This window comes from Salvelinus namaycush, chromosome 39 (assembly GCF_016432855.1).
Source record: "Salvelinus namaycush isolate Seneca chromosome 39, SaNama_1.0, whole genome shotgun sequence".
Classification (NCBI taxonomy): domain Eukaryota; kingdom Metazoa; phylum Chordata; class Actinopteri; order Salmoniformes; family Salmonidae; genus Salvelinus; species Salvelinus namaycush.
This window is the reverse complement of record NC_052345.1, coordinates 7167343-7178934: the sequence shown is the minus strand read 5'-3', so window position 1 is coordinate 7178934 and position 11592 is coordinate 7167343. Positions and strand designations below refer to the sequence as shown.

Sequence of the window (11592 nt, the reverse complement as noted above, 5' to 3'; positions counted from 1 at the left end):
ATGATTATTGTGGTTAATGCTAAGATAAGACAAAAGCTGTTGTAAAAGGCTGTACATATCCACCTCTCTTCAGGTTATGCTGGGATGAATAAAAAGAGGACACTGTTCCTCAAAGGTCTGTGTGTGTGTGTATGTGTGTGAGTTTGTGTGTGTGTGTGTGAGTGTGTGTATGTGCATGGGTATTGTATGTGTGTCTAGGTGTGTGTGTACTATACGGAAAAGGCTATACGGACACTCCTGACCTGCAAACCGATATTTCATTTCAGAATTGGCTAAAATTAGGTTAGGGTTAGGGTTAAGGGTTTGGTTAAGGTAAGTGTCAGTTTTAGATGATGGTTAGTCGTTTTGCAGGTCAGCAGCGCCATTATAGTCTCTACCATACTATACTCTATTTTTCTACCCCTCTGTACCCCCATATCTAGGGCACTCACTTGAGCACTTCATTGGAGTTGCCTTGTTTGGAGCCCTTCTTGTTAGGGGTCTCGTTGCAGCCTGACTTAAGCAGCGTGTGTTGCCCCCGGTCCAGCATCATGGTGGAGGTCGCCATGGCGATGACAGCCACTGCATCCCGCACCCGAGCTTCCAAACTGTAGTCCCATTCGTCATACGACACCGAAATTAGCCCTGAGCGAAGGAGAGATAGAGAGAGGGAAAAAGAGAGAGGGAAAAAGAGAAGAAAATGGGGGGGTAGGGGAAGATGTGGAAGGATGAGGGGTGAAAAGGTGGGAGGCGGAGAGAGAGGTTAAGAGAGCCATTTCAAATAACAGAGGTGCCACATGAATTAAAAACTTGTTTGTAATCCCTACATCCAACACCCTTTACAGCTGAGCTCACCCTGAGTAGGATGACGTTTCCCAGAGACGCTGATCTAAGATCAGTTTTGTATTTTCCGTTTAAGAAGCTTTAAAACCTGGGGATAATAAACTGCTCCTGGATCAGTATGCACCTTAATACCCCTCTCCTGACCCCCATTCTAACCCCATCCAGTAAGTACCTGTGGGAAACACAGCGGGGACATTATCGGCGTCGCCGGCCACTAGCGACGGTACGATCCAGGTGTACCCGTATCCCGTCAGTCCCACAGAGTTTGCCACCTCAAAGATGGTGTAGGCCTCCTCCTTGGTGCAGTAGAGCAGGTAGACAGGGCTCTGCAGCTTCTTCATCTGGTTCTGGATCTTAGCGTCTCCGTCATCCACAGACATGTCCAACAGGAGGACTTCTTCTAGCTCCCAGCCCACAAAACTGTTCTCTATGGTGCTCCGGATCTATGGTGGGGGAGAGGGAAAGGGGGGTGGGGGGAGAAGAGAGAGGGAGGAGGTAGAAGAGTGAGGGAGGATAAGGAAAAGAAGAGGAGAGAGGGAGGGAGGGAGGAGGAGAAGGAGGAGGGAAAAAAGGTATTGACGTTCTGTTCCAATATCCACACAAGAAACACCACTTGAAAAGTAAACAGTTTGTTTGTCTGTCTGGCAGTCTTTCTGGCTCCTCTCTTGGGTTTAGCTGTGCAGGTGTAAGACTAGTTGTGTGCCAGTTCAGCTCTAGTGTTGTACTTGAGCTTTAAGTCCTGGCTGTTTTCTAAAGAATGCTTTCAAGACAAAGGGAAAGGACAACAGGTTTGGTGTGGAGCATCTCTCATAGGGGTTTCATAGGAACAACAGGTTTGGTGTGGAGCATCTCTCATAGGGGTTTCATAGGAACAACAGGTTTGGTGTGGAGCATCTCTCATAGGGGTTTCATAGGAACAACAGGTTTGGTGTGGGGCATCTCTCATAGGGGTTTCATAGGAACAACAGGTTTGGTGTGGAGCATCTCTCATAGGGGTTTCATAGGAACAACAGGTTTAGTGTGGAGCATCTCTCATAGGGGTTTCATAGGAACAACAGGTTTGGTGTGGAGCATCTCTCATAGGGGTTTCATAGGAACAACAGGTTTGGTGTGGAGCATCTCTCATAGGGGTTTCATAGGAACAACAGGTTTGGTGTGGGGCATCTCTCATAGGGGTTTCATAGGAACAACAGGTTTGGTGTGGAGCATCTCTCATAGGGGTTTCATAGGAACAACAGGTTTGGTGTGGAGCATCTCTCATAGGGGTTTCATAGGAACAACAGGTTTGGTATGGAGCATCTCTCATAGGGGTTTCATAGGAACAACAGGTTTGGTGTGGGGCATCTCTCATAGGGGTTTCATAGGAACAACAGGTTTGGTGTGGAGCATCGCTCATAGGGGTTTCATAGGAACAACAGGTTTGGTGTGGAGCATCTCTCATAGGGGTTTCATAGGAACAACAGGTTTGGTGTGGAGCATCTCTCATAGGGGTTTCATAGGAACAACAGGTTTAGTGTGGAGCATCGCTCATAGGGGTTTCATAGGAACAACAGGTTTGGTGTGGGGCATCTCTCATAGGGGTTTCATAGGAACAACAGGTTTGGTGTGGAGCATCTCTCATAGGGGTTTCATAGGAACAACAGGTTTGGTATGGGGCATCTCTCATAGGGGTTTCATAGGAACAACAGGTTTGGTGTGGGGCATCTCTCATAGGGGTTTCATAGGAACAACAGGTTTGGTGTGGAGCATCTCTCATAGGGGTTTCATAGGAACAACAGGTTTGGTGTGGAGCATCTCTCATAGGGGTTTCATAGGAACAACAGGTTTGGTGTGGAGCATCTCTCATAGGGGTTTCATAGGAACAACAGGTTTGGTGTGGGGCATCTCTCATAGGGGTTTCATAGGAACAACAGGTTTGGTGTGGAGCATCTCTCATAGGGGTTTCATAGGAACAACAGGTTTGGTGTGGAGCATCTCTCATAGGGGTTTCATAGGAACAACAGGTTTGGTATGGGGCATCTCTCATAGGGGTTTCATAGGAACAACAGGTTTGGTATGGAGCATCTCTCATAGGGGTTTCATAGGAACAACAGGTTTGGTGTGGAGCATCTCTCATAGGGGTTTCATAGGAACAACAGGTTTAGTGTGGAGCATCTCTCATAGGGGTTTCATAGGAACAACAGGTTTGGTGTGGAGCATCTCTCATAGGGGTTTCATAGGAACAACAGGTTTGGTGTGGGGCATCTCTCATAGGGGTTTCATAGGAACAACAGGTTTGGTGTGGAGCATCTCTCATAGGGGTTTCATAGGAACAACAGGTTTGGTGTGGAGCATCTCTCATAGGGGTTTCATAGGAACAACAGGTTTGGTGTGGAGCATCTCTCATAGGGGTTTCATAGGAACAACAGGTTTGGTGTGGGGCATCTCTCATAAGGGTTTCATAGGAACAACAGGTTTGGTGTGGAGCATCTCTCATAGCGGTTTCATAGGAACAACAGGTTTGGTGTGGAGCATCTCTCATAGGGGTTTCATAGGAACAACAGGTTTGGTGTGGAGCATCTCTCATAGGGGTTTCATAGGAACAACAGGTTTGGTGTGGAGCATCTCTCATAGGGGTTTCATAGGAACAACAGGTTTGGTGTGGGGCATCTCTCATAGGGGTTTCATAGGAACAACAGGTTTGGTGTGGAGCATCTCTCATAGGGGTTTCATAGGAACAACAGGTTTGGTGTGGAGCATCTCTCATAGGGGTTTCATAGGAACAACAGGTTTGGTGTGGGGCATCTCTCATAGGGGTTTCATAGGAACAACAGGTTTGGTGTGGGGCATCTCTCATAGGGGTTTCATAGGAACAACAGGTTTGGTATGGGGCATAGAAACAGGGGAAAATGGATGACATTTTTAAAATACTTTGCTTGGAGTGCCAGATGTGCAGGGTTTGAACATGAGACTTTTCTTTTAGTTCATTGCAACAGGCGAACTCAATCAAGCACAGACAAAGTACACTACATGACCAAAAGTATGTGGACATCCGCTTGTCGAACATCTCATTCCAAAATCATGGGCATTAATTTGGAGTTGGTCCCCCCTTTGCTGCTACAACAGCCTCCACTCTTCTGGGAAGGTTTTCCACTAGATAATGGAACATTGCTGCGTGGACTTGCTTCCATACTGCCACAAGAGCATTAATGAGGTCGGGCACTGATGTTGGGCGATTAAGCCTTGCTCGCAGTCGTTGTTCCAATTAATTCCAAAGGTGTTTGGTGGGGTTGAGGTCAGGGCTCTGTGCAGGCCAGTCAAGTTATTACGCACCGATCTGGAAAAGCCATTTCTGTATGGATCTCGCTTTGTGCACAGGGCATTGTCATGCTGAAACTGGAAAGCGCCGTCCCCAAACTGTTGCCACAAATTTGGAAGCACAGAATCGTCTAGACTGTCATTGCATGCTGTAGCATTAAGATTTCTCTTCACTGGAACTAAGGAGTCCGAAACATGAAAAACAGCCCCAGAACATTATTCTTCCTCCACCAAACTTTACAGTTGGCATTATGCATTTGGGCAGGTAGCGTTTTCCTGGCATCTGCCAAATCCAGATTCATCCGTCGGACTGCCAGATGGTGAAGCGTGATTCATCACTGCAGAGAACACGTTTCCACTGCTCCAGAGTGCAATGGCGGCAAGCTTTACACCACTCCAGCCGATGCTTGGCATTGCACATGGTGATCTTAGGCTTGTGTGCGGCTGCTCGGCCATGGAAACCCATTTCATGAAGCTCCCGACAAACACTTCTTGTGCTGACGTTGCTTCCAGAGGCAGTTTGGAACTCAGTAGTGAGTGTTGCGGAGGACAGACGATTTTAACGCGCTACTCGCTTCAGCTCTCGCCGGTCCCATTCTGTGAGCTTGTGTGGCCTACCACTTCGCAGCTGAGCCGTTGTTGCTCCTAGACGTTTCCACATCACAATAACAGCACAAGCAGGGCAGAAATTTGATGAACTGACTTGTTAGAAAGGTGGCATCCTATGACGGTGCCACGTTAAAAGTCACTGAGCTCTTCAGTAAAGCCATTCTACTGCCAATGTTTGTCTATGGAGATTGGAATGCTGTGTGCTCGATTTTATACACCTGTCAGCAATGGGTGTGGCTGAAATAGCCAAATCCACTCATTTGAAGGGGTGTCCACATACTTTTGTATATATAGTGTATTTGAACTGATTTCCAATAGTATTTGAACCCAGGTCTGGTCTGCCTCACTTTGTTGACAAAGTCCTGGTATCCGGGGTAGTAGGTGGTGACGATGGAGAAGATGTACCAGTCGTATTCCTCCATGATCTTCAGCATGATGGAGGCCTGCTGCTCTATGGACGGGCCAAACTGGAAGAACATGGAGTGGTCGTCCTGCAAACACGGGGAAGAGAGAGAAGAGAGAGGGAAGACAGAAGAACGGGACGTCAGGTCGATGGTCAAATGTAAATAGTATGTAAAGGAGGATAGTACATATACAGTACATGCGCGGCCACACACACAAACAACATCTGGAGACTCAAGGGAGGTCCAGGGGGCTAGGGCAATTTTGTTCAGTCACCCATGAGGACATGATGGTTGAGATGCATTATTTATGGAACTAAGGGACTGGAGGGGACATTAGAGGAACTGTATGAAGACTCACGCCCAGCATCAGCTGAACGTCAGGGGTCTATTTGTGTTCATGAGTTTGTCAGTGGGGGAGTGTGTGTACGATTATTAGTGAGTGAGTGTGAGCGAGATTGTGAGTGTGCGTGTGTCCTCACAAGGATAGTAAAACAAGGAAAATTCTGACAAGTGGGGACATCTCAACGGTCACCACAAGGAAAAAGGCTATTTTAGGTTTAGGGGTTAGGTTTACAGTTAGGGTTACAATTAGGATTAGGGATAGAATTAGGGTTAGTGGTTAGGGTTTAAGGTTAAGTTTAGGGGTTAGGGAAAATAGGATTTTGAATGGGAATCAATTGTTTGGTCCCCACAAGGATAGTAACACAAACATGCCTGTGTGTGTGTGTGTGTGTGTGTGTGTGTGTGTGTGTGTGTGTGTGTGTGTGTGTGTGTGTGTGTGTGTGTGTGTGTGTGTGTGTGTGTGTGTGTGTGTGAATCTGCTCATATGTACAGTGGGGTTTGAAATGATTGACACAAAGATAAGAAAATATGACTGTATAAAATAAATAATTCAAATACTGAGCTATACTGTATGCTAAACAAATTGAAAATTATATTATTTTATACTAATACAATTGGTCAGAGAAATAGATGCAGTTTTATTTCTCAAAAAGGCAAGGGTCAATATTACTGACACCCCTGTTTTCAATACCTCACCTTACAAGGATAATGGCACTGAGCCTTTTTCCAAAATGTTTAATGAGTTGAGAACACATTGGAAGGGATCTTAGACCATTCCTCTTCCAGGAAGACAAAAACCCCAAAGCAAACATAAAAATCCACAAATAAAATGGTTAACTGGCCACATATTCAACTGTTTGCAATAGTTATGTCAGTTTCCAGACGTGAAACCAATTGAAAACATGTGGTTTGATTTGAGGAGGACAATCCCATAAAACGCAGACGAATGATATCAAGGATCTGGAAGGATCCTGTGTGGATCCCTCCCAATGTGTTCTCCAACTCATAAAACATTTTAGAAAAAGGCTCAGTTACATTATCCTCGCAAGGGGAGCTTTTTGAAGTTATTGAAAACAGGGTTGTCAATCATTTTTAACCCTACCTTTATGAGACAAAAAAATGATTACTTGTTGAACAAAATCTCTTTCTCTGAGCAACTGTATAAGTATAAAATAATATTTTTTTTAGCATACAATATAGCTCAGTATTTTAATTATTTATTTTATATAGTAATTTTTTCTAAACTTAATCAAGGGTGTAATGTTGGACCCCACCGTATGTGTACACAGTGAGTGAGTGAGCAAAACCGTTAGTTTGTGAATGAATATGTGTGACGTCCATACTATATCTGCATGTTCCCGTGTGCAAGCAAGGATGGCCTGCCTATGTGACAGCTCTGTATGTGACTCTGTGTGTATGGGCGTATCCATAGGTTGTGTCTCCATGTTACTCATGCAGCAGGCTGTGCTGAGCTCTCCCTGGCTCAGGTCTACTCGCTCCACTCCACATCAAAGCCCACTTCTCCCCCTGTTACATATCCCATCTCCTCCACAGGGACAGATATGGCTTGATCTGTTACCTAGCTTCTGCTTTGATGAGGTAATCACATTCCATGTCAATGGGGGACGGAAGTGTGGAAGTAGAATAGGTGAGGTTGGGGGATTAATCCTGAAACGTTGACAGTCAGTAAACACTTCACTTGAAATAACCGTGTTAAAATAATATGCTAGTGCACAAACGCATCACAGGCGCACCCTTAAACACTAACCTTTCCATTGGACCTTTCTATTGAAATCCATTGCTGTTTTGACTACGTTCCATATATTCTGAGGGTCATATGAATTTCAAAGGTGAGTGTTATTGTATGTATGCTGTGTTTGTCCCTTCCCATAATTTCCTGTCAATCAATCGCATATCCACGGCAGCCATTGACTCCTCTTGATCCTCCACGTTTCTCAATCTATCCTGAGTCCTATCTCTCCTCTTCACACCTTTATACACTTCTCTCTCTATTGTCTCTCTGCCCTACATTATTAATCACTGTGCGGATACAGATATAATTTCATTTGAAGACGTGTCTTTTTTCCCACTCTTTTCCTCTATCATTCTATTCTATCTTTTCATTCTCTTTCTCAAATGTCATTCACTTGGATCAGCAGACACAGGGACTGCGGTTGAAAATTAGCCGGCTGGCTAAAACCGGCACTTTTACTGAAACGTTGATTAATGTGCACTGTCCCTGTAAAAATAAACTCAAACAAACTCAACACCTATTCCATTATTCATAGAATAACAGCTAATCAGTCTAATGTTCTCTTTAATATCCTCATCAATTCACTCGTTTTTTTCTCCTAATGGAATTACTGTCTGTCAGTGTTTTTTTTACTCTTCGTGTTTATCTTCTTCACACCAAGTCCTAAAGCTCAATTAGCTCATGTCTGCGAGGTGCCAACCAGTGTCCTGCAGGGCCAGCAGGGCTAAACTGTCTCGCTCCTGATCAGCGACCAAGTTGCATGTCCTCTCCACTCACATCAGTGTTCACTGGCCCAACTAACTGTGATGTGATGCCCAACACTTGTATGGGCCCTGGTTATAAGTGGAGCACAAAATAGGATAGAGGGTGCCATTTTGGATGGAACCTATGAGTGATGTGAGAGATGCAACTCAATGTATAAATGAATAAAAGAGAGCAGAGAAAGGACATGATTCTTTTAGATGGAAAAATAACTATTATTGTAAGTCTCTGAAGAGTATTGTTTGAATTTTGACATGCTTTTGTCGGCATTGTGCCATGTGAGTTTGATTGTTTAGCGCGAAATCCCGCGAGTCGACACTGACATACTATGTGCTGTAGTGGCACTATTCTGCTGCTGCACAGCTGCATGTTGCAGACATTAGCTAACGGAGGCTAGTAAAGTACAGTAGCTTAACTGACTCACTGTCACTAGCATCATTATCCCGTTGTGCATAAAGATGACAGCAACCAGCCGCAGTAGTTATACAACACAGTAACCTATTGCATCTCCCTGAGGATTTGTAACGTACTGTGATGAAGCCTAATATGTGAGTAACCCGTCTTTAACATAGTGACTCTAACACCTCAACCACAACTCACATCAACCACTCTGCAATACATGTATAAATATATGCAGAGTCTAGTATACAAAAAAGTGCCTCCATCGCTTCCTTCTTTACAGTATGTCACCCGTTTCTATAAGATGCGCTGGGATGGGGAGCAGTGTTGAGGGCGGCTATTATCTAAACCTATTAAGACTCCGAAGTGTTGTGAGCTTGATTTATATCAGATTGTCACGGTGGCTTCGCCTGGCGTTGTCGGCGGAGCTAGCTGCTTCCTCTGCTTCCTCACCATGTGTACTGTGGTGTGTGTGTGTGTGTGTGTGTGTGTGTGTGTGTGTGTGTGTGTGTGTGTGTGTGTGTGTGTGTGTGTGTGTGTGTGTGTGTGTGTGTGTGTGTGTGTGTGTGTGTGTGTGTGTGTGTGTGTGTGTGTGCAGTCTAAAGCGGGTCATCTCCATGTCATGCCAATGAAAGCCTGTCTCCAATTAGATTTGCAGGGAGAGAGCGACATATCAGCCCTCCGCTTAACAAGCCCTGGTGGGAGAGGATTGAGAGAGAGAGAGAGAGAGAGAGAGAGAGAGAGAGAGAGAGAGAGAGAGAGAGAGAGAGAGAGAGAGAGAGGGGTGATGAGAGAGAGAGAGGGAGGGGGGTGGCAGTTGGGGCTGAGCGAGAGATAGAGAGGAGTCTCAATTGAGAAAACAGGAAAAACCTAAGAACTCCCAGAGAGAGAGAGAGAGAGTAAGAACAAGAGAAAGATTCACAAACACACACATTCACACATTGAAGTAGCAGCTGCGTTATAGTAGACACATCCTTTCCTTCCTCTCCATCAAACACTCCGTTTTTCCACTTCACTCCCCTCTTTCAATCCACCTTTAATCCTCTCCCCCCTTCCGACTATCTTTCCTCTATCTGTCTTTCCTCCATCTATCTATCTTCCTTCTGTCTTTCCTCCATCTATCTATCTTCCCTCTGTCTTTCTCCATCTATCTATCTTCCCTCTGTCTTTCCTCCATCTATCTATCTTCCCTCTGTCTTTCCTCCATCTATCTATCTTCCTTCTGTCTTTTCTCCATCTATCTTCCCTCTGTCTTTTCTCCATCTATCTTCCCTCTGTCTTTTCTCCATCTATCTATCTTCCTCCTGTTTTTCCTCCACCAATCTATCTTCCTTCTGTCTTTCCTCCATCTATCTATCTTCCCTCTGTCTTTCCTCCATCTATCTATCTTCCTTCTGTCTTTCCTCCATCTATCTATCTTCCCTCTGTCTTTCCTCCATCTATCTATCTTCCTTCTGTCTTTCCTCCATCTATCTATCTTCCTTCTGTCTTTCCTTCATCTATCTATCTTCCTTCTGTCTTTCCTCCATCTATCTATCTTCCCTCTGTCTTTCCTCCATCTATCTTTCCTCTGTCTTTCCTCCATCTATCTATCTTCCCTCTGTCTTTTCTCCATCTATCTATCTTTCCTCCGTCTTTCCATATTTTCTCCCCAGCACGTTCATCCTGCTGTCAATCTCGCTCTGTGGTTTAAGCTCATCATGCTTCATCATCATATTTCTTCGCTAATCAAATACACACAGAGTTAATTCATCTAACATTCCTTGTTTAATTAGGAATGACCCTATTTTGAAGTCTTTCCTGTTGCGTCACTTTTTCTTATGCACTTCATTTGAAGAACCCACAGTGTCTTGATTGAATTACTCCGCTATTTTTAGTCCAGGAAATGATTACACAGTTGCTCTCGTCTCATTTGCTGGGCAGCCAATAGACTAAGAACATGTGCATTCTATAAATGACGAGCTCTGGAAAATGGGGATGGCAATCATGGGAACTAGATATAGAGTGCGGCAGGACATCGCAACATTTTGTGAGCAGCACAATATGAAATCAAAAAGAACCTCAGCATCTCAAATCTCTGGCTCCAATCTCCGATGCCATTAACAAACTAGCAAAAAGTTTTCGCTCCTGTTGTGTGGCAATTAGCCACTCTCACAGTAAGAAGCTGTTAATGTCATGCGTAAATCACAAGCAAATCAATGTTTGACAAAAAGTGCAGGTTTTGTTCTTATTTCAACAAACTAGTACATCTTGTGGCTGCCAGGTAGCAGTCTCACAGAAGCTGTTCTGTGGTTCGTTTCAATGAATCCCTAAGAAACCAAGTATGTACAGTAGTGTTTTGTGTATTTTACAGTCCATTAAAAAGGACATAGAGTTCTTTTTCCAGTATAATGTCCATTTTAACAGACTGTAAAATACACTGTGACCTTTATTCTCAGCATGCTGAGGCCTGTCCTCACCATAGCCAGCAGGCTCCACCTCTGACCTCTGTGTGGGGAATATCATGTTGGTCACGGCACCAAACCCCCATGGTCACAACCATCCTCCACACACACACACAAACCATGGTCACAACCATCCTCCACACACACACAAACCATGGTCACAACCATCCTCCACACACACACAAACCATGGTCACAACCATCCTCCACACACACACAAACCATGGTCACAACCATCCTCCACACACACACAAACCATGGTCACAACCATCCTCCACGCACGCACGCACGCACGCACGCACGCACACACACACACACACACACACACACACACACACACACACACACACACACACACACACACACACACACACACACACACACACACACACACACACACACACACACCTCTGTGTGGGGAATATCATGTTGGTCACGGCACCAAACCCCCATGGTCACAACCATCCTCCACACACACACAAACCATGGTCACAACCATCCTCCACACACACACAAACCATGGTCACAACCATCCTCCACGCACGCACGCACGCACGCACGCACGCACGCACGCACGCACGCACGCACACACACACCTCTGTGTGGGGAATATCATGTTGGTCACGGCACCAAACCCCCATGGTCACAACCATCCTCCACACACACACAAACCATGGTCACAACCATCCTCCACACACACACAAACCATGGTCACAACCATCCTCCACGCACACACACACACACACACACACACACACACA

The 11592-nt window shown here is 45.2% G+C and overlaps 1 protein-coding gene across 1 annotated transcript in view; it reads right to left on the bottom strand.

Moving 5' to 3' along the window:
• The window catches only part of grin2bb (glutamate receptor, ionotropic, N-methyl D-aspartate 2B, genome duplicate b), a 129273-nt gene that overhangs the window by 56530 nt on the left and 61151 nt on the right, over positions 1-11592 (bottom strand). The window contains 3 exon segments of the mRNA XM_038978590.1: positions 432-624; positions 995-1265; positions 5076-5219. Coding sequence (XP_038834518.1) covers positions 432-624; positions 995-1265; positions 5076-5219 — 608 coding nt within the window.